General features: G+C 31.8%; 7 protein-coding genes and 2 long non-coding RNA genes across 10 annotated transcripts in view; 3 read left to right on the top strand and 6 right to left on the bottom strand.

The window, feature by feature from the left end:
* The window catches only part of LOC149484046 (uncharacterized), a 130,502-nt gene that overhangs the window by 64,922 nt on the left and 38,301 nt on the right, over window positions 1-27,279 (bottom strand). The window lies entirely within an intron of this gene.
* On the bottom strand, window positions 6,414-7,048 carry LOC149484060 (uncharacterized). Its single transcript, XM_089701626.1, has 2 exons — window positions 6,993-7,048; window positions 6,414-6,690 (listed from the first exon to the last, which is right to left on the bottom strand). The coding sequence occupies exons 1-2, from the start codon at window positions 7,002-7,004 to the stop codon at window positions 6,475-6,477; spliced, it is 228 nt and encodes a 75-aa protein (XP_089557752.1). The 5' UTR covers window positions 7,005-7,048; the 3' UTR covers window positions 6,414-6,474.
* LOC149484059 (uncharacterized) lies at window positions 9,423-9,937 on the bottom strand. Its single transcript, XM_089701623.1, has 2 exons — window positions 9,882-9,937; window positions 9,423-9,690 (listed from the first exon to the last, which is right to left on the bottom strand). The coding sequence occupies exons 1-2, from the start codon at window positions 9,891-9,893 to the stop codon at window positions 9,475-9,477; spliced, it is 228 nt and encodes a 75-aa protein (XP_089557749.1). The 5' UTR covers window positions 9,894-9,937; the 3' UTR covers window positions 9,423-9,474.
* Window positions 11,591-12,417, bottom strand: LOC149484058 (uncharacterized). The gene is made up of 2 exons (XM_089701622.1): window positions 12,358-12,417; window positions 11,591-11,879 (listed from the first exon to the last, which is right to left on the bottom strand). Exons 1-2 carry the CDS (start codon window positions 12,367-12,369, stop codon window positions 11,664-11,666), a joined length of 228 nt encoding a protein of 75 aa, XP_089557748.1. The 5' UTR covers window positions 12,370-12,417; the 3' UTR covers window positions 11,591-11,663.
* Window positions 15,844-16,442, bottom strand: LOC149484057 (uncharacterized). The gene is made up of 2 exons (XR_016316378.1): window positions 16,362-16,442; window positions 15,844-16,072 (listed from the first exon to the last, which is right to left on the bottom strand). It is a non-coding gene; the product is annotated as an uncharacterized LOC149484057 (long non-coding RNA).
* Window positions 17,970-18,480, top strand: LOC149484056 (uncharacterized). Its single transcript, XM_089701625.1, has 2 exons — window positions 17,970-18,028; window positions 18,223-18,480. The coding sequence occupies exons 1-2, from the start codon at window positions 18,017-18,019 to the stop codon at window positions 18,436-18,438; spliced, it is 228 nt and encodes a 75-aa protein (XP_089557751.1). The 5' UTR covers window positions 17,970-18,016; the 3' UTR covers window positions 18,439-18,480.
* LOC149484055 (uncharacterized) lies at window positions 20,819-21,438 on the top strand. The gene is made up of 2 exons (XM_089701627.1): window positions 20,819-20,881; window positions 21,152-21,438. The coding sequence occupies exons 1-2, from the start codon at window positions 20,870-20,872 to the stop codon at window positions 21,362-21,364; spliced, it is 225 nt and encodes a 74-aa protein (XP_089557753.1). The 5' UTR covers window positions 20,819-20,869; the 3' UTR covers window positions 21,365-21,438.
* Window positions 23,606-24,165, bottom strand: LOC149484054 (uncharacterized). The gene is made up of 2 exons (XM_089701628.1): window positions 24,124-24,165; window positions 23,606-23,902 (listed from the first exon to the last, which is right to left on the bottom strand). The coding sequence occupies exons 1-2, from the start codon at window positions 24,133-24,135 to the stop codon at window positions 23,690-23,692; spliced, it is 225 nt and encodes a 74-aa protein (XP_089557754.1). The 5' UTR covers window positions 24,136-24,165; the 3' UTR covers window positions 23,606-23,689.
* Window positions 26,308-27,013, top strand: LOC149484053 (uncharacterized). Of its 2 annotated transcripts, none has more exons than XM_089701617.1 (2): window positions 26,308-26,439; window positions 26,651-27,013. In XM_089701617.1, the coding sequence occupies exons 1-2, from the start codon at window positions 26,428-26,430 to the stop codon at window positions 26,978-26,980; spliced, it is 342 nt and encodes a 113-aa protein (XP_089557743.1). In that variant the 5' UTR covers window positions 26,308-26,427; the 3' UTR covers window positions 26,981-27,013. The 2 variants fall into 2 exon arrangements, with proteins under 2 accessions (XP_089557743.1, XP_089557742.1); XM_089701616.1 differs by having other exon boundaries at window positions 26,308-26,443; window positions 26,655-27,013.

Raw genomic sequence — 27,279 nt, 5'->3', positions numbered from 1 at the left:
TAATTTATTAATTAATTATTAATTTCAAATAGAAACAGCATTTGCTTCTAATTTAAAGCTTGTTTAACTTTACAACTTAAATTAAGACGAAATGTGTCTAAATCTCTATCGCAACGTCGTAATGTTATAAAAAGCTGATATTCTTATTTCTTAGTAATTCTTAATTCTAAAGAGGCTTTTTATAAATAAAGAAACCAAACTACTATTACATTCAATGTCCCGTCGAAAATGTTTTCGTAATATAAATGCGTATAATTATTGATTGAAATCAAATTAATAAACACACATAACTACTTGAAACCTAATCATTAGTATTAATTAAATGAAATATCCGTCTAATTAAGCATATTCGGGATTATTCTGTTGCATAACAGGATGACAATGGGCTTAACCCAGATAAGCCTACTGTCCTATATTTAGAACAGTAGAAATAAAAAAAAATATCAGAATACCCTCTTTATCTAAGATTATTTAGTCTTATGATTTGCAGTAAGAAACGTGTCAGCTTTATTAGAAAAAATAAAAAGACAGTTATTTTAACAGTTTTTACCTTATATTTTACCTTATAAGTGTGTAATAAAAGTGCGTTGCAGACATGGCAAATGACAGGTATGTATAAAAAGTTATATTTTACTCGTGAGTTGTTTTTTTCTGTGTTAATATCTAGTTGATAACCTTAACTTTTGTACTAAATAAATATTCTAGCAAAATAATATAAATAAATTACGTATAACTTGTTACAAATACTAGCGTACTATATATAGGACAGTAGGATAATATACATGATTTTAGTACAATAATACAACTTTTTCTATACAGACCGTTAGCTGCGCATGAAATTTTAGATGCTTTAGAAAATGTTTCTGATAATGAAGAAGATTATAGAGAACAACTGATATGTATTCTACCTCCTCCTGTTGATCCTGACTGTCTCACTGACGAAGATTCGGGTGAAGAAGATAATGTAACTTTGAATAATTTGCCACGAAACATTCTGCTTCAACCGGCTGAAGTAATGATTCAAGGGCAGGTTATGGTGAGTGATACAGAAGAAGAACCTTCTGATTCTACAGGTCGAACTAAACGTAGGCGTACCTACGCATGGAGAAAACGGGACTTGGAAAAAAATCCCGTGAATTGGCCAGATGTTCAAGGCGCTTGCCAAGATAAGCGCCCAATTGAGTGGTTTGAAAACTTCTTAGATGAAGATGTTATTTCGTTGTTGGTGTCAGAGAGCAATAAATATGCTGTCAAAAAGAATTTGCCTGGAGACATAACCACTGAAGATATGAAATGTTTCATCGGCATATTGTTGGTTAGTGGTTATTCATGGCTCCCCCGTAGAAGAATGTATTGGGAAAACTCGCCTGATACAAAGAATGAATTGATCAGCTCGGTTATGACTAGGGATAGATTTGACTTTATTTTTCGCCACCTTCATGTCAATGAAAATCTGGATTTGCAAGACAAATACACAAAAGTACGCCCCCTAGTTACACTTCTAAATAAAAAGTTCTTAGAGTTTTCTCCTCTTGAAGAGCATTACAGTGTAGATGAGGCCATGATCCCCTACTATGGTAGACATGGCTGCAAACAGCACATAAAAGGTAAACCTATTAGGTACGCGTTCAAAGCTTGGGTTGGTGCTACACTGTTAGGGTATGTTTTATGGATGTTGGAGTGTGTGTCAAGTGTTTTTAAACATATCATTCATAAATAGTATTAATCTAGTAAATTACATATAACAATGGGTAATATAATCAATAGTTATCTAATAAACTACACTTTTTGATTACATTATGTTTTGTCATAAATGGTCTTTTATTTCCTCTTATTATCCTACTGTCCTACATATAGGACGGCTGTTTCCCTGAAAGCCTTACACTTAATTTTTTTTTCATAATTTTTTTTATGTTGCATAAGATCTAATAAACTAAATAATGTAACTTTTTTCAAAATTTTCAGAAAATTTTAGTTTCAGGCTTATCTGGGTTAATAACGTCTGTATTCGACAGTGTCATCACAACTAGCTTATGTAACCGTATTTATCCCTAATATAGTAATTAAAATCACCAAACGATTTAACTGTACCGAAATAAACGGATGCAAATACATATGCAGTTATATTATTACCCTTTCAATGTTATTATGGTTGTTATACAATTCATTATTGTACCATAATATTTTATATGTTAGGTATACACTTATACATAATATATTATATCCTAATCTTTACTTATATTATAAAGCTGAAGAGTTTGTTTGTTTGTTTGTTTGAACGCGCTAATCTCGGGAACTACTGGTCCGATTTGAAAACTTCTTTCGGTGTTAGATAGCCCATTTATCGAGGAAGGTTATAGGTTATATATCATCACGCTACAACCAACAGGAGTGAAAGAATGCGGGTGAAATCTTATATAATATATATTATACTAGTAGTCCGCCCCGGCTTCGCCCGTGGTACATATTTCGCAATAAAAGGTAGCCTATTTCCTTTCTCGGGTATCAAAATATCTCCATACCAAATTTCATGCAAATTGGTTCAGTAGTTTAGGCGTGATTGAGTAACAGACAGACAGACAGAGTTACTTTCGCATTTATAATATTAGTATGGATTCATTCGCGAATACGAGTAATGCTTAAGGTATATGGCAGTAATCTTCCATATACCTTGCAATGGCTTTAAGTCCAATCTTTACTTTTAAAATTATAGCCTGATATGATGATAGGTACTACACAACATTTTTCTCGTTGTTCTGTTTAAGAAACGTTAGATACAATAATAAGATCTTATGTTTTTGTGTCACTTTGAGCGTTGCTTTAGGATAACTTAAATATAAAATGTGGCTACGCTAAAGCGTATTCTTTCTTACTATAATTTTGGATTTCTCATATAAAAACTCATTCTATGTTACCATTTCTTAATGGAATTCGGATAATAAAATGAGAAGATGTATTCTCACATTCTTAAAAGAATACAGTGCAATAGCAAATGTATTTTAATAAAGAAATCATATGAGGGTAAAAATAATAAAAACAACACGGCTTGTTGTCGAGGGTAAAGGCAAAAATGTCTCTACTTGAGATTTCGATCGAAAATAACGCTGGCTGCTTGACACAAATATTACAAAAATAATATTTAATTGGTAGGTTGTTGTTTACGAATAAAATATATAGACTTGTTAAAACGATGTAATAATTATTATCCCACGCTTTTCTCGTTGAACTCTCCCAGGTTTAAAAGCGAGTATCTAATTTTAGTTCAGCTGTCTATATTAGAAAAATTCTTACCTCTTATTATTATAAAATACTAGATCTCCGCCCGCGGCTTCGCCCGCGTTTTCAAAGGGAAACCCGCATAGTTCCTCTATATGTGTGCTAAATTTCATTGTAATCGGTTCAGTAGTTTTTACGTGAAAGAGTAACAAACATCCATACATCCATACATCCATACTTACAAACTTTCGCCTTTATAATAGTATTAAGATTAAGATTACAGTGTACTTTCTCTCTTTATTCATATTAAGTAACCTAAAGGCAAATTTACAGGCCGTATTTAACCCTCTACTACCTGACCCTAATTTCTTATACGTAACTACCTACTTGGAGTCTCTCAGACTCCCATACTTTGAACTCTTAATAAACAAAAACTATTATAAATGAAAATAAATTAAAAGAAACATGTTATAGCTTGAACACTTCTTTATTTCTTAAAAGTAAAAAAAATACATATGACCTTATGGCTTATACTTAAAAACTACACTTTTTTTTAAAGTAAGCAAAATTTTTTAAAAAATTTTACACTTTTAATAAATGAGATCTTTAAAAAAACTAACAAAAATTAGGAACTCTCTTCATAAATTGTTTAAAGTTTAGTAACTAATCAACATAATGTGACACAAATTTTTGGCAAAAAAGATTTTTTTTTATAAAATTGCAAGGCTCAAACTTTACAATTTTTCCCGGCACATTGAGCACGCCGTGTAGGAGCACTGCAGGCATGTAGGCTTCTTATATATGAAACACAAGTACTGCGTCTTAAGTTTTTTTTTTCGGGTCACATGTGAAGTAGTAGTTGCGTATTGCCAACTTTTCAGGTGCTTCATAACTACATCCTGCATCTGCATCTCTGTATCAGATGCAGAATCACAGGGAAGAACACAATTTTCTTCAATATCTTCCTCGTGTCCACTGCACAGTTCATCAAAACATTCTTCTTCGTTCGAGGAAAGGTCCTCCTCCAACCAACGATCAATATTTTTATCATTCGAGGTCATTTTGAACTAAAACAGAAAAAAAAAGTTTCATGAAATAGTCACGTAACCTACCTGGAGTCTCTCAGACTCCACGACATAGTTTTTTACTCACCAAAACACAGCGCGCGCGCGTATGACCTCGACGAGTTCAGGGGCGGTACTGCAGGCAGAGGGGCGAAGGTACACGGACGCACACCGTTCAAATACATTTGCTTGTAAAGATATAGACAAAAATAAGACTGCTGGAGTCTGAGAGACTCCGGTCAGGTAGTTGAGGGTTAAACCTCTTGCTCTTTTAACAGGCCGGCGTAAAATTTGAATTATGATTGAGGTTGTTACAAAAAGTGAATAGGTAAACCTCTTTATTACTTATTTATAACACTTATAGAGGTTTATAAGTACCTTTTGTACATTATTCCTATGTGTTGTATTCTTCTCTGTTATTTTATTTGGTGTGCAATAAAAAATGTATTATTAATACTTAAAACTTATTTTTAATCTGAAACTGTTATACATCGTAAAGTATGGTAAGTGCTAATGGTGTTTATAAAGATAATTTTCGAAGTTAGAAAATATTATTATCCATACTATAATATACTATAATAATATTATAAATGCAAAAGTAACTCTGTCTGTCTGTCTGTTACTCAATCACGCCTTAACTACTGAACCAATTTGCATGAAATTTGGTATAGAGATATTTTGATACCCGAGAAAGGACATAGGATAGGTTTTATCCTGGAAATACTACGGGAACGGGTTATTCTTGGAAAACGCGGGCGAAGCCGCGGGCGGAAAGCTAGTACTATATAAAAGATGACACTTATGTCATGTTACATATTCGAGTCTATTGTCAGTACACTTTAGATAACAATTATGAAACCTTCCTAGAATTTGAAATTGCACGTTGAAAAATATACATGTTGTTATTTCTAAAAAATTATAAATGCTGGAAAGAATAATCCACTTATGAATAAAGCTACATAACACTTGGCTCGTGTACAATTCAATTTTTGAAATAAATAGCAAGTACTTAAGTCCACCCGAGCTAAATAACATTCAAAGAAAATACACGTGTGTGAACAACAATACACTCAATCCCTTCGATATAGTTATAGAAAAAAAAACAAGTCACTCTTATCATGCACAAGTAACAACTGAAATGTACAAAGTAGATGGATATTAAAAGAAGCTTTTAGCATCTGAGAAACATGTTCTCAGAATATTAATAGAAATGATAGATTTAATTTATTTTTCACTTAATTAATTGCAACCCAAAAAGTCCTTTTTTTTTGAGTGGGAAAATCCGTGGTTTATGTCGGATTCTTACCGACTAAAACCCCACTGTGTTCCGTCGAACCGCATAAATGATGGGGCTGCGGGTCGTGTCGAATTGTGTCGAATTCTTGCGACCAACCCAAAAAGTCCTACTTAATCGTCATCGGTAGACGGTAATATAAATAAATTTGTGCATGCATATATTTAAAATCAAATATATAATCAAAATAATAATTGCATTTAACACTACCACTAAATGAATGGTATTTAATACTTTCAAAAAGTCAGGAATAGGTACATATAGAAGGTATTGTAAGCATGTACCCACATGTACCTCATCGATCAATCATCAAAATCATATTGACAGATTGTACTCAGATAAACATATACTTGATTGACAGATTGCTTACATAATAATATCTGTAACATTGTCAACAGGAGACTGAAACTTTATGTATCCACATTACGTAACAAGCGTATGTTATGCTCGTATTGTGAGCTTTCGAGAAGTAAACAGTTTGCGTTGAATGTTCGCAGTAGTCCCTGGTAATGTTACATAATATTGCATGAAAGATTTGGAGTGTTTAAATGACGTGATGTGAAAATAAAGCTTTTCGTATTAAGTATCCACTTTAATGTAACTAAATGACATGATATTTTTATTTTTGCTAAATATAAATATAGTAATATCAATATTCTTATGCCTTATTTTTCACGATTCTTAAGCTTTTTACGTGAGTGATTTTTTTTTCTGCTTTTCATTGTTTTTTGTCTTAATTTGATGAATTTTGAGTTAGTCAATACATTCTCACTTTTTTTTCTTAATAAAGATTAAAGAGGATAATATAATATATTAAAGGAATAAATTATAAAATCTGGTTAATTGCCAATCATGTTTTATTATCCTAATATCACATTTTTACCATCATTCGTCTATCAATCAACGACGAAGGTAGTAAGAGTAGGGGGAAGCGTATGTGTAAGCGGAGTAAGCGGCGACGGGAGCGGTGTAAGCGGAGTACGTGGGGTAGGCGGAGTAGGCCACAGGCGCGGTGTAGGCGGCTGCTACGGGCGCGGTGTAGGCCGCGGCCACGGGAGCCGTGTAGTACACGCCGGGCTTGGCGGCCGCTACGGCGAGGAAGCAAGCGAACAGGAACTGTGGAAACAAGGCATAAAGTTTTTTATTAAAAACATACATACTTTGATTGTTTGCATTTGACATGGAATTTAGGAACAGAAAAAGTATTTTTTTAAGGTCACAATTTGAAAGAATTGCTTTACATTGTCTTATTGTTAAAAATAATTTTGTAACACAAATTTAACTCTTTCATTCTTAATTATATGTCAAAGTTAAATAAAGACAAAATAGTTTTTAAGTAAAATATAATTGCAACTATTAAATACATTTGAGATACAACTAATAAGAATACAACATTTATATAATCAAACAATACTTACAAGCTTGAACATTTTGATGTGTTTGTGTAGTTTGAGGATACAAAGATAGCAATGGATGTCGTAGGACTGATACAAGAGCCGCGGTGATCAAACTTTTTATACTTTACCGCTGTGAAGAAACATCACTGTCCACTGAACGTCCTTCCCTACGTGTTTTGAATGTTATATGAAGGATTGACCAAATTTTTGAGAGGTCTATCAATTGAATCTATAAATAAACAATCTGAACAGTTTCATATAATTTAAAAAGACAAATAAAAATATTGGATTATATTTAAATTAAACTCCAAAGAAACCATACAAACATATATGTACTTGCTCATTAACCATGTGAGTTTTGTTTGGGTTTCGATGAACGTGATTTTTGTAGACTATCTATATATCTCTAAATATTTTATTTATATGTATTGTTTTAATACTTATCATGTAAATTAATTTTAACTTTACCACTCGTAATTATGTTTTTAGTTTCACTCTATTATCAAGCATTGTTTTAGATGAACCTGTTTTATAAACTCTTGTCAATTTATGTGATACTTTTTACATTCTTATTAGAATTCTGGTTTTATGCGTTCAGAAATCATACTGTACAATTAATTTATTAGAAGATTAAAAATCGAAGTAAGTACAAACTATGTAATTCATAACGCCTACAGAAAAGTAGAGCAACACTTTGCAAGCAAATTATTTTATAGTAAGAGGAATACTTTAAATGTATAAATAAATAATAAAATAAAATTGTTTTATTTCAGGACATATTGTGTTCCCATATAGAATTGTACAAAATTAAAATTAAAACCCTTGGCTTCATAAGTTTATCCCTACCATAATGTGATGCATGAACATTGCACCAGTACAGAAGTAAAGGATTGTCAAAATAGTTACAGACAGCCACCAGAATACTATTACTGGAGCGTCTCATTCTATCCCACAAACTTGCGATTCGAGATCGCATTATGGCCCTGAAATCCGAGACCCTCGTCTCCAAAAACATGCCAGATGCACTACAAAACCTGGGCAGTTTCATGAAGAGTCTGTATGCGTTATTATACTGCACTCTCAATGAAGAAATCGCTTTATTTGTGAAGTTACACCACAATTGACACGCATGCACATGAAATATGTTTTAAATAGCAATTTTTATGCATGCATGGAATATGTTTTAATTATATAATAATACTAGCTTTCCGCCCGCGGCTTCGCCCGTATTTTCAAAGAAAAACCCGTTCCCGTAGGATTTCCGGGATAAAACCTATCCTATGTCCTTTCTCGAGTGTCAAAATATCTCTATACCAAATTTCATGCAAGTTGGTTCAGTAGTTAAGGCGTAATTGAGTAACAGACAGACAGACAGAGTTACTTTCGCATTTATAATATTAGTATGGATTATGATGTATATATGGTTTTTTTTTAATTTTTATGCTTTATTTTTATCAAAATAGTCCTGCTCTATGTTTATTTCACAGTTTATGTAAATGCATTTTCAAACCATAATATTTCAAGTTCATTGTTTCCAAATATTACATACTCCATTATTATGAATCACTGACCTTTATTTGTTTCACAGAGGTCAGTGATAGGAACAAAGTCGTTAATAAAGGAACGTGCTTTGAATAAAAAAATAGAACCGCAGCAACGCGTCTACACCGTAATAGAAGTTTTCATTATACCTAGTTTGATTTTTAGTTCTAATATATTTCAAATGATTAACATTTTTTAAAATTTTTACACATTGTGTTTTATGCTAAAGTAAAATGACAGAAATTTATTTTCTATTTATTAAAATGAATAAAAATGATCTATAAAGCAATTTCCTAGTTTTTCAACTATTCATATAATCTTCCTCTTATTTACAGCCATATTCAATATCACAAATTAAATATTATTCACTTTATGTGTATGTGTGAACACTGAACATATATTTAATGGTATGTATGTATTATGTAGATATTATTGTGGTCTATGTATAAAAGACAATTATATTGGTGTTTTGCGTACTTCATTAAGTAGTTTTATAAATTACAACTATAAAGAAAAACCCGTGCAGAAAGTGAATATTTTTTTATTGCTTTTATTTGAATAATATTTGATTATTTTTCTTTCAATTTATAAGCGAGCACAATTAATTGCTCGTTATTGATTGAATTAACTCTGATGAGTCCGATTGCATATTTTTTTCTTTTGATTGGTTTTTAAATAATTAAAATTGAGTGCATGCCATTAATTCGTGATTATAACAACTAGGTCATGTTAATTGAATCTATGTGACGTTCGAGTCTAAAAGGGATACAATTACTTTTTTTATTATTTGCAGTTATATTTGAATAGGTTCTTTTACTATTTTTTAAAGAAGGGAGCAATCTTTTTATTTTTATGTAATTTAAAGACGTTTTAAATCTTTATAAATAAAATAATCAGGGTTTTCTCTAAATAATATATTTCATTGCACTAAATATCACATTTATCATCATTCATTTATTAATCAACGGCGGAGGTAGTACGAGTATGGGGAAGCGTATGTGTAAGCAGAGTAAGCGGCGACGGGAGCGGTGTAAGCGGAGTACGCGGGGTAGGCGGAGTAGGCCACAGGCGCGGTGTAGGCGGCCGCTACGGGAGCGGTGAAGGCCGCGGCCACGGGAGCCGTGTAGTACACGCCGGGCTTGGCAGCCGCCAGGGCGAAGAAGCAGGCGAACATGAACTGTGGAAAAGAATAAATCAAAATAAGTTGAAAAACGGCGGAATAGAACACTTATCCATAATGCTTAGCTTAAATTTTACTATACCTAATCAACTCAGTATTAAATCGTTATATTAAGCTTTTGACACTGATGATATTATAATTTATCATGGTTTATTTTATATCACTTAATAATTATTAATAGTACTTACCAACTTGAACATTTTGTTGCGTTTTAGGAGATAAAAGGTACAGATATAGCAATGGATGTCGTAGGACTGATACAAGAGACGCAGAGATCAAACCTTTTATACGTTAACATTGTGAAGAAACATTTGAGAACGTCCTTCTTTGCGTATTCAGAATATGAAGAGGGTTGACCTCAGCTTTTTAACGCTTATAACTGAATATCGTTTAAACAAATTATCCTATGGACTAATGAGGATAATGGATCACTATGGTGAACCAAATTTGATTTAAACTTATTATTTGGGTATATTTACCTGTCACCAATGAACTTTTAAAGGTTACAAATTACAGTATATCAATTATAGAGATGGGTGCCTACTACTAACAGTGAGGTAAATAAAATATTGACTGTATTAACTTACTACATGTAACTAACATGAGAAATTAAAAATTAAAAATAAATTAGTTGTTAATTAATTAGTTACTGTTAATTGCAGCAGGCTTATGATGGCAGAGGTTGTTTTTATAAGTTCATGATATTGAAATTTAAATAACACATGAGGGTACTTATATTTTTCTAATCCCGGATCTTAGACCATAATTAATTATTTATTGAATCAATACTCGTAAAAGTTAATTAGTGAGGGAAATCCACAGATTACATATTACTTATATTATTAACATCAATGTAGGTACAATACTTAAAAAAAACATTTAATATGACTATATTAATTCTTTACATTGGCTATCACATAAATTCTTTGTGAATTCGTATTAATTTCTAAAAAAAACTTCTGAAATCTCTTTACGTTTTCAGTTCAAACTATACATTATTTCAATTAATTAATATTTATTTTTCATGTATGAAAGGGTCATGTATACAGTAACTAATAGTTTCTTAACATTGTTACATAATAATATTGAATCATTGCATTCGATTTTAAGTAGGTAGCATAGGAAATTGGACATTCACTTGCACTCTTGAAATTCAATTATTGTATGTAAAAGAAGCGTTTAGCTACTATTATGTATTCTGTGGTATAAGTAAACATGTTTCTTGTTTGAAGAAGAAAACGGCATTATCTAAATTCTAAATGATGCTTTGAAAAAGTTTATAAAAATTTCCTGCTGTAAATTTATGTTTTATTTCCATTGTTATTTCTGCTAATCTAATAAATCGCAAGGACATTCACTTTATTTACATTATTCAATTAAGAGAATTATTAACAATTAAATATAAATCTATCTATTTACCATTGTTAATCTTATTTCTATTATTTTAAGTTTTGGAATTGAAAAAATTTCGAACTTCGTGAGAACTATCTGAAAATTTATTGTTTTTTAGCCGACTGAGTCGATTTTAAAGTGTATGTATGCTTGTCATATTTTTATTACAGTGGTGTCAATAGACTCGTGTTAGTCGTGATAGTTTCACGGGGTCACAAAATTTAAACAAAATCATCTAGCTCTACAAAATTATTAATAGTTAAATTGGTATTCGGGATTTAGTTAAATACGTAATATATTACCACATAATGTTGAAGTAGTCGTAGTGGCAGGTGAAGCTAATATTGGTGGAAGATAATCATCAAAAATAATTCTCTCGTATTATCTCTCGCTCTCTCTCTCATAAAGAATATATTCTTTAAAATAAAATAAACATATATGTTTCAATAAATAATTCAATAGATTAAAGTATTTTGATAATTTTTTCGTCGTATCGTGGCATCGTTTCGTGGAAATTAAAAGTTTTATTGTTGCTATACTTCATTTATTTCCTTATTCTAATATCACATTTTTGTCGATTAACGGCGGAGGTAGTACGAGTATGGGGAAGCGTATGTGTAAGCAGAGTAAGCGGCGACGGGAGCGGTGTAAGCGGAGTACGCGGGGTAGGCGGAGTAGGCCACAGGCGCGGTGTAGGCGGCCGCTACTGGTGCGGTGTAGGCCGCGGCTACGGGAGCCGTGTAGTACACGCCGGGCTTGGCGGCCGCCACGGCGAGGAAGCAAGCGAACAGGAACTGTGGGAAAAAAATGTTTCAATTAAGAATTCCGAACAATTTTAGAATTAGGAAGCACTTTCTTTTCACAGAAATTAAAAAGTTGCGTTTTAAATTATTGTATTCTTAATAAATATAGTTTTGTAAAGCCAAATTAATTGCATAGCATTAAATTTCGGAGCTGTTATAAAGATAAATATTTTTTTGAATTAATAAATGGATGTTATCCATATTATATGATTACAAAAATTGTTAAAAAAGTATCAAAGTCGACTGTATTTTTTTTGCTTTGTTATTTCAGAAATTTTTATGGAATGAACCGAATTTGATGATCTTTTTTTATTTGAAGGCTAGCCTTCCGCTTGGTCCCATATTATTTTTTAATTCTAACCCTTTGGTGGTTTTTAATATTTTTGTTAAAAATAATAATTCAGTTGTATTTAAGTAACTTTCCACGTTAATTTTTAAAATGCACTGCTATACTAAAAGTTAGTCTTACCAGCTTGAACATTTTGATGGGTGGTTTTGTTTATTGGATTAATACGACAGTCAGTCAAAGAATGATGCCTAATGATGCGTGTTGAATGGTTTTATAGTGTACCGTACTGTTGAAGTGACCTTGCAAGCGACGTTCGGAATGCTAAGAGGTAGCGTCTTTCTACGTGCTGCTCTCAATTATTACCATAATTTCCTTCTATGTAACATATCATTATGACAGATTATCATCAAAGGAATTGCGAGTTTTTACTAGCTTTTCTATTTAAGTTATAGGCCTAAGTATTTATAATTATGAATTACTCATAAGATTAGTATTTATCTTATACTATTTACATACTTCACAACATAGTATAAAACAAAGTCGCTTTCTCTGTCACTATGTCCCTATGTATGCTTAAATCTTTAAAACTACGCAACGGATTTTGATGCGGTTTTTTTCATAGATAGAGTGCTTCAATAGAAAGGTTTTAGTATATAATTTATTATGTTTTAGACAAAGCAGGCGAAGCCGCGGGCGGAAAGCTAGTTTTTCTATACTATGAAAAAATAGTACCCCTATAAAAATATTACTAATCTATTATTTCGAGTTTTGTAGTATATTTTGTAATTAAAACAGGAATGCCAAACGCTTTTCTTTTTAATTTTAATTAAAAACAAACGACAGAATGAATCCTTTTGCAATATAGAGCGGAAGGCACAAAGCTTAAATAATTACGGTCCTCTTTGGGGTCATTCACCCAGGATTGTGACTTTTAATATTAAAATTATTGGAATACAAATTATATTTAAACAAAAGATACTTTTTTAATTATCATTTCAAATATACTACTTATACACAAAATTATTATCAGGTCCTATGAAAATAATAATTTTAATATCAATAAAGCTTAGAACGTGAAATTACAACACATTATTAAATTAAATATAGTATGTAAATGAAACGACATGAATATAAATTATCTAATATAAAAAATTAGAATATATCTCTAATATATTAATTAATTATTTACACTACAATGTGTCCAGACCTTAGGTCAAGACAAATCAACATAATAATAAACAAACGTATGTACCTTACTTAAAAATATTCCCACCTGCTGCTTCTTAACAAACAGAAATAGTTAAATAATAAGATAGCTTTGAACATTAAGTAAGGGTTTTGTGTATTACGAGTATCTTGTTACAAAGTCAAGCTTAATATTATTAAGGACTAAGCTTACAAACGTCCCCTGGCAATATTGCTATCTGGCCAGAAAGCTCCCAATACCTTCATTAATAACGATGAGGTTGGGAAATCAATTAGTAACAAGTAACAACGTTACCGGGTAACTATTTGAAGATAATTAATGTTCCCAAAAACCAATTATTTACACATATGTGAGAATCGTCTCTATAATATAAAAATGAAATGCTAATTTTGTTGCTAAGCGCAAAGCTCAAGAACAGCTAAACCGATTCCGTTAGTTCATTTTTTACTAAATTCCTTGAAGTAGGCGTAGGTATAGTTCTTAAGGATAGAACACGTTAACATGTATAACGGACGATGCCGGGGCGGACTGCTAGTACACAATAATTAAAATCTATTTGGCAAACTTCATTACAGTATTTCTCACCTAAAGATATAACACAACAGTTTTTTATAAATACACTAGCTATCCGCCTGCGGCTTCGCCCGCGTTTTCAAAAAAAAACCCGCATAGTTCCCGTTCCCGTGGGATTTCCGGGATAAAACCTAGCCTATATCACTCAGAAATGATGTAGCTTTCCAACAGTGAAAGAATTTTTCAAATCTGCCAAGTAGTTTCGGAGCCTATTCAATTCATACAAACAAACAAACAAAAAATCAAACCTTTCCTCTTTATAATATTTGTATAGATGTATAGATTATGATTAAAATAAAGTAATTTATAGTTAAACTATAGTTTTATCAACATAATTTATACTTCATAAAGTTCACAATACTATGCCAAATTAAAAGCAGTAAAATAATTAATGTCGTTGCAAATATTTATTCCTTGCTGTTTCACAACAATCTTGTATCTATGCTTGCAGTTAACATTATATTTGAATATTGTCGAACGAAAATAAATAATAACCTAGTCACATTAAACATTTATAATAATTTATATACTAATTTTTGTTTATTCCTCTCAAAATGGAGTGATTAAGATTCATGGAAAATTATGAAAACGAAGTATATAATATAATAATTAATCGCACTTATGGTTGTTTAAACTGAATAATATTATAAATTGATTAAGTAACGCCTGTTAGTTCTTAATTGAGTGTTTTAATATTTTAATAAGTATTCTTGGACTATATTAAGAGCCTGTAATACGATCGTAGCTATCATTAGTAGCTGATACTGGTGATACATCATGCTCTTCAAAAGTGTAAGTACCTATTATAAATTTTACAATAATAAATAAGGACAAGTGAGAACTTGATACAAGATTTTTTTTTCAATCAAAAATGAATAAGCGCAATTTTTATTATTGTTAAAAAAATGGTCCAGCGTGTTACAAAGAAGAATTATCTAGTTTGTGTTCGCAAAGGAAAACTATTAGTCATAATATAATCCATCTTGCCTGTATTCTATTAATAGACCGGGAGTCCCGCCCATAGCTATCAAATAAAGATTAATGTGTGTATAAATATAATAAATGACAGTCCCGGTTGATGGCCAACGACTCCTGCAATCCTCTATAACTACAACATGAGCTTGCACACGTTTGATCAGACCTTAAAGAGATTAGGGTCGAATGAGGTTTAGAAGGTAGTAGCTTTCCGCGCGCGTAGTCAAAGGAATTTCCCTTGGACAGGAGATGCTACGCCGCATTAAAAAGTAGCCTATATCCCTCTCTAGTCCCCTAACTAACTCCAGGCACAGAAATCAAATAATTAAATCGCACCTATGCAATTTTTAAGAAGGACAAGCAAGCACACTTTCGAAGGTTTATAATATTAAGTAACGATTTCCCTAAAATTATGTATCTCATTCTAGAACCTTCTTTTCAGTTATACCTGTTCTTCATCATGTGTTTTCTCAGCATGCCTGCAATTATGGCAAGCCGCCAAGCCCAAGTCCGTCGACCAGTTATAATAAGATCGTCCCATCGTGGTTATGGCAGAAGAGGTTGAAGTGCCTTAATTATTATACATCTTTGTATAAATAAATCTTTAGGCCAAATTATCTTTTTTTATATTCTGAGCCTATTAACGTTTTACATTTTTTATTTTCATGTAAAAAATATTGTATCGTAATGATTAATGTTAATTAAATTCATTCAAATTAAAAATAAATATACGTGTTATCTTTATTACACAATGAACAAATGTAAATTGAAAAGTATTATTCAATATTTCTTTATTACTTATAAGATCAACTACTGCCGCATTATCTTTCTTGAAGACAAGAGAGACTCGTCGAGAAAGACAATACTATATCAATATATTGTTCTAAAGAGTAGAAAAAGAAACACAACCATATACTTAATAAATATATTTAAATAAGTTATTTACACATTTAATCAACGGACGTAATAGCTGTACGGGTAAGAGTAGTAATCATATGCGGATGCATAGCTTGGATAAGTGTAGTATGCTGATCCTGTGTAGTCCACGGCAACAGGGGCGCTATAAGCTACTGGATCTACCGAGTACTCCACCACTAAAGGCTTAGCAGCAGCGAAAGCGAGGAGAGCAGCGAAAAATACCTGGAAATATCAAAAAATTAATAAATAATTTATATCAATTTAAAAATGAGCATTGTGAAAAGCTTCTGTTTAAACACAACAAATTGAACAAAAATGTAGCAATATCATCTAACGATAAAGAATCCGGGGTCACTGAAACGGAAGACATTTATTTTTTATTTAAAGGAATACGCTGACTCGCTGTTTTATTAAATAAAAGGGAAATTCGGAAAATAGCGAAGATCCATTTGGACTATTTATTATTGCGTACAATTGTTAAATTTTCATAATGATACAAACAGTTACTTACGTATTTGAACATGTTGATAATTTGATAAACACAGAATTTGTATTGACAGATGTCGAATTGTTCTAAATGTATGTGATGATTGATAGGAGAATAGACTATTTATATAGGTACAATTATCGAAGTAAATTGGTTGGTCACCCGGATAAGTACACGAATATCCTGTATGTAAACATTTAGCATTATTGTCACGTACAACCTTGCTATAGTCTTACTAGTTAAATTATAAGGTCTAGGATGTATGCAGGCCTTATATTTTCCTAAGCATGGTTTCTTTTAGTTATGTGAAAAATATGATGCTGATGAATGAATTTAATAATTCTGAGTTCACTAAAGTAAATAAATTTACTCGTTGTGAAATTATAAATGTACCTATTTAAATGATCACATTTTTGTATCCATTCTGGGATAAGGTATAACTTCAAAATATGTATTGCTAAATCCTTAATCAATTTTATGCACATGATCAGTATAAAACAGCAACTTTAGTAGTGTCTTACAAATTTTTCAAAAACCTGACAATTTCCAGAATCCTTATTTGATAAACAAATGTAAAAAATGCCGATACAATTTCTATTTGGCATTAAAATTCTTGCGAAATATCTTTGTTCGAGAACCAGTCAAAATTGCCATGGTTTATTAAATATTTCCATATTTTATTTATAAAGAAAGTTCTCAAAATAAAGACAAGACTATAAAATAAATTTTATAGTAAATTGTTTATCTATTTTTATATTTTAAAGGTTTATAAATATTTTTGTTAGATAATTATTGAAATTTGAGAACAAATATTCAACATGTTATCCATATAAAGACATAAAAACATTTTTTATAAGAGACATTATAACATATAAAATTCTAAGATAGAATTTGCTTAAATTGCATTGAATTTGTTTCATAAATCATGAAGTCCTATACTAATCTACGTTTTTTTTAAGCATGTGTTATTTTGGTACATAAGCTACATCACTGATAACAGTGAAAATCCATGTCAAATGGACCATAGAAATAGACGCATTATGCATCTATTTCAATGTCGATTTACTTAACAGACAAGTGATAAGCCTTCTGTGTCCTAACCGAAAAAAAAATATTTTGTTATTCTTCCGGGAATCCAACCCTCCGTTGTACGCTCGCATTAACTGTTCCAAGGTGGGACACATCACTACTAAGTATCAACAAAATCCATTCTATGGTTTTTACGTTAAAGAGTGACAAACATAGGACTTGTTTGTACAAACATTGTTTATTATTTATTTTATTTCCATCCCCACAAACTTTACATAACGTTAGTAAGATAAGATTCATAATTCATTGTATAAATACTTTTAATCGATAAGTAGTTGTACAAGTTATTTGTTATAAACATATTTATTTATATTAAATAGATAGTAGATAGCTTTAATAATAATTAAAATAAACATAGATTTTCCCTATTTATAATTATCCCTATTTTGTGTTTAAAATGTATAATCAGTTTATACAATTAGCTTATTAAATCAGTACAACATATCATATTCCGAGCATGTAAGCAAGGTCGCCTTTGGCGTTTCTTCACTGTGGTAAAGTATAAAAAGTTTACACGCGGCGCTTCTAGTATCAGTCATACGACATCCATTGCTCTCTTTGTATCCTCAAACTTTAACCAATACAAAAAAATGTTCAAGCTTGTAAGTATTGCTTTTTTTTTTCAATTAATTTTGTAACAAGCCCCGCAATTTACTGCTATGCATATGATTAAGCTTTTCAAATTATTTATTTACTACAATTTGAGACGCATCTTTTTTACATTACTTTAAAATAGAAGCTCCGTTTAATTTTAAACTTATTATAAATTGTTAATTTAAACTATTTTTTTCCACAGTTCCTGTTCGCCTGCTTCCTCGCCGTAGCGGCCGCCAAGCCCGGCGTGTACTACACGGCTCCCGTGGCCGCGGCCTACACCGCGCCCGTAGCGGCCGCCTACACCGCGCCTGTGGCCTACTCCGCCTACCCCGCGTACTCCGCTTACACCGCTCCCGTCGCCGCTTACTCCGCTTACACATACGCTTCCCCCTACTCTTACTACCTTCGCCGTTGATCTACGAAATGACTCACTAGCGAAATAAATATTTATCTCTTACCTGTTTTGTTTTATTTGTGTTGTTAATTGATTTTCTTCTATATTTGGGCATTGCATAAGGACTTATTATTTAAGATGAGATAAATAAGTTATCTTAGTAATTTATGTTTTTTGTTTCTAATTACGAGCAACTTTGGATATTTTTAAAATCTCCCAGAGGAATAATATATACTAGAATACATAATTTTAAGACGCTGACTTAAAAATAGTTAAGCATTCTCATTTAATCTAACGCAATTCTGATAAAATTTTAAGAAATACAAATATGATTGAATTGATTGAACCTTTAAATTCATATCATGGACCCAATAAATATACAAATGCAATTAGCCTTTTTATGCTTTAAAGTTCACAACAATGCGGTTTCATTCTATTTGCAATTAATTTTCCAAATAAAAACAATCTCACATAACGCAAACATTGTGTCGGATAAATTCAATGTCGAAGCCGATAGATTTTGTAACAGATCACATGACAAGATGAAAGATATAGGAACAATATAAGAATGGTATGATATGATTCACGTCGATCGTGTCGTTAAAAGTAACCTATATCCATATCATTCTCTAACTTCCTAGCAAGAACCAAATTGATATCATAAAATCGTTCGGTTGCGACGTAAACGATAAGTAAGGATAGATTATGGTGACTATACAAAAAAAAAGTTCGAAGAAAAGGAATAGAAGTTATTTCAAATGTACCCCTGGACTATATTCAATGGAACTCATATCATATGAGAACTAATAATTAATTATAATAAAATTATTAGATAATATTACTCCCAGAACCATGTTAGCCAAAAACTCAGTAACTCAGTACCATACGAAATTAGCGAGATATCCCAAAACAATTTTAACTTAAGAAAACCGACGTAATTAGTTGGTATCCTCTCTAGAAAGTTTTATATTCATACCTTTACTAGACTATTTTGACTTCATCTCTAATGATAACAAACATCGAGGTTAACGACCGCTATTGAATAAGTTGATTTCAGAGCAATTTAAGAACTCTTTTATTTACTTAAGTATTTGAATACGTAGGTATATTGCTGATACGAGAATATTTATAAATAATATGTTATTCAGCTACTCAATGTTTCTTTGTGAGTCAATTTATTCTGTCATAAGAATATTTGGAACGGTAAATAGATAGCAAAATATAAAAAAACAGGTAATTCTTTCAACAATGGTAAGCGTCATATTGGATTACAGAATCATAATGTATAATATAAATATTATATAAATATTAAATATAACGTATATGTATCTCATCAAACATTCCCATACCCCATATTTTTGGCTTTATAATTAACTAGCTTTCCACCCGCAGCTTCGCCCGCGCAGTCAAAGAAAAACCTGTCCTATTTCCCGGGATAAAAAGTAGCCTATGTCCTTTCTCGGGTATCAAAATATCTCTATACCAAATTTCATGCATATTGGTTCAGTAGTTAAGGCGTGATTGAGTAACAGACAGACAGACAGAGTTACTTTCGCATTTATAATATTAGTACGGATTTGTTCAAATACGCGAGTAAATAAAACAGAAAATGCATTGATTGTTTGAATGCAATGTTTTTTTGTTCAGTTATTAAGTATATTGATTTTAAATATATAATATATTTAAAAAAATGATAAAATTATACTTTTTAATGAAACAATGAATTCAAAAAACTTTCTTATATATATTATTCATAATAAATTACAAAATCAACACGAAAATATTAATTAAGATTGGTATTTGTATATTTAATGGAGCATGTTGTACGGAATCTATCCGATGAATTAATAAATGGCTATAATTAGTCGGCACACGCTTTCCGTAAAGACGGCTACAGCACACAAGCTCATGACCTTTGGGACTCATGTGTACAATTGTGAAATTAATTACATTGTTCACGAGACTCCGTATCACGTGACAATTTCATTAACGTGTGACTTGTAGTACCTTTTATTCAAAGGATTCCGAATAAACTTGAAAACTTTTGAAGGTATAGACTAAATTATTAAAGATTCAGCATTATTTACAAAAAATATAAATTATGTATCATTTTAATCAGCTTTACTTTTTTAATATTTGTATTTTAATAAACAAATTAAAAACATAAACAAAACATTATACAATACAAGTAAATTTTAACTTGTCTATACTTAATCTAAAAATAGCAACTTCAAAAAATTATCCTCATTCAACTCATATAAGTTTTATTGCTGGCAAACATTTTACTTGAGAACTTTTCCTTTTACCTTCTCGAAGATATCTAATCTAAATTCAGAGTACACGATCGTCAGAACTTATTGCGCCTTCTGGCCTTCTTGTTTAGTATAAATTTTGATTCGTCGAACTATTCAGCATCATTCAGTTGCAGTAGCCACCTGATAACACAATCAATATGTTCAAACTGGTATGTATTTAATAAATGCAACAGATAATTAATATGTTAAATCATTCCTATGAATTCTAAATATAGGTACTAATAGTTATAATGCAAAATTGCAACAAATTATACCTAAGTAGCAGCAGCTACTTTTTATTTAAAATTAAATAAATAATGGTCTAATGTTTATAAAATGCATGCATATGACACTCGAAATGCTTTGTATAATATATCATTGTCTCTTTGAATATGTTTTCAAGAGCTCTGTGTTTAAAATAACATTTTTTTTCTTTACAGTTCTTATTCGCTTGCTTCCTGGCCGTCGCTGCCGCCAAGCCCGCCATCGTGCCAGTGGCATACACAGCAGCGTACACTGCTCCCGTGGCAGCCGCGTACACGGCTCCCGTCGCAGCGGCGTACACCGCTCCCGTTGCGTACTCAGCGTACACCGCACCTGTAGCTTACTCCGCCTACAGCTATGCTTCCCCGTACGCTTACTACGTTCGTTGAAAATTTATCGACTCAGTGCCTGCACGATTGGATTGAAATTTCTAAACGGATCAATAAAAATGGTTGAACATTAATTTTATTGGTATTATTCTTATTATATTTTCACATTATCCCTTACCCATTAAGTAAGTACTAAAATATAAATAATAATTTTTGCTTTTACGTCGGGTTTGTAACCAAACGTAAAAGTTTTTTTTTAAGGGAAAAAATACGATCAGTGTTGTCGGTCTTTCTGTTTATCAATTCTAATTGATATATTATATCAAGATAGACACAGCTAATAATATAATTTTGACTGAATTCTTTTTAATTTTTTTATTACTGCCTTAAAATGCTCATAATATGTTAAAATAATAAATAATATGATAAATTAGATCTAGAGGTGGGAATTGACCCCGCAATCTTGGCCTAAGCAGGACGGAGCAAGTTGAAAATTATAACTTTTTATTTACGATTTTTATTATATATTTTATTATGTATCATAGAAAATAAATGGCATAATATGTATGTTATAAAGTTATAATCAAACATATAATCTTAATATTTCTAATATTTAGATTTTTTTTTAAAAAGTAGGTACAATTTAATATTTTACCTAATTAATATTAAAAAAATATAATATATCAATCATTATCACCTTCGTTCTCATGAATTTTTATAGAAGAAGAAGCTGAAATCCGATTTAAGTATTTTTACTGATCAGAAATTACATTTTAATTTTTGGGATTACAAGCTGGCCCGGTGAACTTCGTACCGCCCAGTCAATGAATGTCGTGTTACCTTTGGGCTATTGGGCTTGGAACCAATTCAGGCTTTAATGAACGGAATACAATGATACATAATAAATATAGATATATAACAGCATTTTATTTCGAATTATGAATAACACATAGGTATAGGTAAATATAATAAAAAAACAGTAATTAGATACTTAATATATATATAATTAGATACTTATATAGTTCTACCACTGTCATTTTGTTGCCTGTGATGTACTACAGTAAATTTTCGTGGATACCTTTTCACTCGCTGTCAACCATGCATGGTGATTGGCAGTTGATGGTGCCATACGGTCCATGAATTATATTCGTGATTACAACATAATGGCGGTCTGGATCGGTTTCAGTATTAGCAATCCCCGCTCATACAATCTCATCTATTATATCTGCCCGAATTTTTTCAACTAACCAAATTAAAATGTGTGCATGCTGCAAGACTGATTTATTTCTGATCTTTTTTCATTGAATAATCCCCAAACTGTGTTGCGTTAACGTAACTCATCAGTGATCGGATTTTTTGCTTGAAAACACGTGTGGTAATGTCGAGCCGATCACTTTAATCAGTCTGGGAAGCAGCAGTTGAATAATTTACATCCATTTTGGATTACATGTAAATGTAATGAATAGATCCAGGCCGACCATAATGAGGAACATATGTCATGCATCTTGCGCATATATAATATATGCGTATGACTTGGGCTACCTATGTATGTCGCCGGTAAAATAGTAAAAGAGCCCAACATTTTCTGCATCTTCTTCTCTGTGCTAATTGCATCGCGTAAATGGATGTAATTTTCAAAACGCAATTTAGCTTGGTTCAACCAAATGAGTCAGAGGCTCCGTTTCAATTTAACTTAACTTAACTTTATAATAAAAGTTAAACAACGCAATATTGTTGAAGCAATCGACGAAATCGCATCAAATAATTGTCAGAATTTTTACATTTTGTTCATTTTTCCATTTCAACTAGTAGTATAGGTACGATAGACGGGTCTACACAGAGCAATTTATTTATTTATTTATTTTTGTCTCAAAAATATTTGTGTCTCAAAAATAGAATCAAAAGGTCACTTTGATTTTTGACGACAAAATACATCTCTTTGCATTAAAAAAAACAAAGAAGTGCGAGTTGGACTATCGCACTAAGGGTTCCATTTAAACATGTTTTTAATTTTTATTATTTTTAATTTAAAGGCTCTGTTATAAAACGTAGCTTTATATCAAAGTTTTAAGATTCTGTGTTCCGTGGATTTGATTCCTGTAGGATTGGATTCCCTTGCAAATACTGAGTATTTGCAGCCAATACGACTGTAGGTTTTTTGCGTTATCCTGCCAATTAATATAAAATGAAATTTAAATCATAATCTGACCATTAGTGAGGAATTGCATCAAATAGCATTATTACAATGACAAGTCACAGTTCCTGAATAATATTGTTTTATCATATAACAATAGCGTAATAAATAATACAAGAATATAAACAGATCACTCATTTAATAACATATTTGCTGAATGTCGGATTTCGAGTCATATTTTGTTAAGATTTTCAACGAAGGTAGTAAGCGTATGGGGAAGCGTAGCTATAGGCGGAATAGGCTACAGGTGCGGTGTACGCTGAGTACGCAACGGGAGCGGTGTACGCCGCTGCGACGGGAGCCGTGTACGCGGCTGCCACGGGAGCGGTGTACGCTGCTGTGTATGCCACTGGCACGATGGCGGGCTTGGCGGCGGCGACGGCCAGGAAGCAAGCGAACAGGAACTGCAATTTCATAATTTATCTTTAACCACAATTTGACGAAACATAACAAAAAAAAATTACGTTATACGACGCATTATAAAGGTAAGTATTGTTTTATTTAAATGAACATTAGATTAACAAATACGTTAAATATATATGTTTGTTTTAAATCACTGTGTATATAGTTAACATTATAGTTTTAATTTGAAATAATAATTTTTTCTTGTTACGGAGATACTTACTAGTTTAAACATTTTGATAATGTGTTATCGACGTCTGATAATCGAATGATGTCGTTGATTCAACAAGTGGTTCTTTATAGTATACAAATTGAAGGTTCGTGTGCGTTTGTGAGACCGGCCTTCGAGGGAGAGAACTCTTTGAATATGTAATCTGTTGACAAGGGGTCAATCACAAACCCTACAAGATCATGTATAAATGTAGTTATATGTAAAAGGCATATAAAAACAGTAATTATATTGTAGTACAGCCATTTTAGGTTTTATCTGTAGAAAAATTCCTAGTGAATTGTCTCCGAAAGCTCTACTGAAAAAACGGTTAATTTTATTAATAAATGCCAGAGGCATTTTTGTAGATTATTTTATCACAAACAAATTTTATAATGACCTCTTTTGACCTCTGATTAATAGGTCGCGAGGTATTTAGGTATTAGGAATATTGTTTCGAAATTCCTCTAAAAATGATAAAGCTTCATCATACATTTAAAAGATTTAACGTGCTAATAATAATTCGATGTAATTAATAAAGTAAATCTATAAAGTGTAGGTAGCTGTGTAGGTTATATACAGTCTATCGGATTCTTTTTAATCCTTTTTATTATAATTTATATCCTTTTGTTTGTGTCTTTTAACTAATTCATGTAATCACTATCACTACATAGTATAAAACAAAGTCGCTTTCCCTGTCCCTATGTCCCTATGTCCCTTTGTACGCTTAAATCTTTGAAACTACGCAACGGATTTTGATGCGGTTTTTTTTAATAGATAGAGTGATTCAAGAGGAAGGTTTATATGTATAATAACATCCATTAAATAGTGGAGAAGTACTGTTATTTTTGAGGTTTCTAATGTGATGTCGTAAAAATTTACATTTTTTCCGCTTACATTGCAAACGCAGGCTGAACCCTACGAGTTTTATCAAAATAATGTACTAAGTATTGTACACATTGAAAAGGTTTACAGAAAAGTCCGCGATGGTATATGTCTATCTCTTATGGATAATCCACAATAACTTTTTTTTGTCATTTACTTTTTACGACAAATAATGGCTAATTTTCGATGCGATTTTAACCAATACAGCATTAATCCTTAACCAATTAAATACCTTGAATACATTGTTCATTTAATATAGATCTATATGGCCCTTTACACCGTATGATTAAAGTGAATATTTTCGAAGATATTACAGATTTAAAAATTGCGGGACGTAGCATTTGCGGCGGTACCGGCCGGCTATCTATTTTATACCCGTGCGAAGCCAGAGCGGGCCGCTATGTTTTTATATGTACAACGTTCACATTTTCTGTAGTGTATTTAGTATCAGCATTGCACCCGTGCGAAGCCGGGGCGGGTCGCTAGTTTAGTATATTTTGAAAATTTTTAATGAATTGTACGATATTCGATACATGCATAAACTAAAATTAACATTAAAATACCACGTCAAAATGAGTCTCTACATTGGAAAAGTAAATAAAAACCTTAAACCATTCATAACAATGACAACCTGCATCATATCATCACAAACATCAAGAATAATGAGTAACGCCTAGATCCACATTAAATCGGCACATTGACCTCCACTATGCAACCGTAACGTAAGTTGTAACCCAGACACGCACGGAGTGACCCCTGACGCAATGCGTGGAGTGAGCCTTGCATGCTGAGATGGATGGTGTATGCGAGAGTGTAAATTTGAAGTTATATGAACAAAAAAAATGAAGTGGGCAATTAAGCCAAAAATTACAATTGTAATTGTATTAATAACTCACATATTACGATATCGTAACATAATATCACATCATAAATATTATAACAAATTACATGTTACAATGTAAAATATAATATAATTCTATACAAGTAATTACAATGTATTAACTAGTATGTATAGTATTATATTATCTGTGATTTTAATATAGTTCTTAAACATTACAGTGTTTCTGTTATTTTATACAAATGTTATTTTAACTTAGACATTCAATAAATGTTAGAAGAAAAACAAATAAATGAAACACGTTTTTGAAGGATAATTTAAACACACTTTTTCTTTTAAATGTTTGTTCAATTTAAAGTTATAACGCATGATACGCTCAAGTAAATATTTTCCATTGTTTCACTTTTGCATAAGCCCGTCCAAGATGCTTGTCTTGAATGTGTAGCAGTACTGTCGCTCTCTGCTGTTAGCAAACCACCAAACAAGACAACGTTGAGAATAATTTTATCCCTCGATCTTGCTATTTAAACTGTTAACTTACTTGCAATCAGCATCATTCTCTTGATAATAGCCATCAAGATCTAACAAAAAACAAAATGTTCAAGCAAGTAAGTACCTAGTTAAAAAATACAACATTTTGAATTTAAATTTTCCTACTGAAATGACACAAATGTCCTACTGAAGAAAATCACAATCTTAATCAAAATGCTTAGATTTATATAAGTTTGATCTTATAGTAGCTGTAATCATGTGTACCTAATAAATACAGCCTAAGGCTTTTAGAGATTAAAGACATCTAAGAATTTATCTTCTTTTCAGGTAGTCTTCGCTGCTCTTCTCACCGTCGTGGCTGCTAAGCCCGGCATTCATTCCGTGGCTTATCCAGCTCCCGTGGTTGCCCCAGCGGTTGCCTACACCGCTCCCGTTGCTGCTGCCTACACTGCTCCCGTTGCCGCTGCCTACACCGCGCCCGTTGCCGCTGCATATACCGCTCCCGTTGCCGCTACCTATGCCGCTCGTTACGCAGCATACACCGCACCAGTAGCCTATTCTGCCCCTGTTGCTGCCGCGTATACTGCCCCAGTCGCCGCTGCCTACTCTGCCCCTATTATCTCCGCCGCTTACAGAGCACCAGTTTTCCTGAAGTAAATTACGAAACGAAGGACTGATTAGTTACGAATAAAATATGGTTGTGCTATCTTAAAATGTTGTTTCTTTTTTACTTTCTTGTTTTATTATTACAAATTTCACGTAGAATAATGCAAGAATAATGTCACATGTTAAATTAATAATTCATTAAGTTTCTTGCTTCAAATATAAACAAATACGATGAAATAAGATATTTCTATATTATTAAAGATATAAAAGGCCCACTTCAAAGCTTGCTTTCAAGTGTGTCTTGGTCGTCTAGTGTAGAGCTTTTTATTGTTCACTTATTTATATGTTTT

Source organism: Colias philodice, chromosome 12 (genome assembly GCF_061535455.1).
Source record: "Colias philodice isolate Cphi_HAF_F1 chromosome 12, ilColPhil1 Martin Lab GWU primary, whole genome shotgun sequence".
Classification (NCBI taxonomy): Eukaryota; Metazoa; Arthropoda; class Insecta; order Lepidoptera; family Pieridae; genus Colias; species Colias philodice.
Note: the sequence above shows the minus strand (reverse complement) of the source record. Positions and strands in the feature narration are given on the sequence as shown.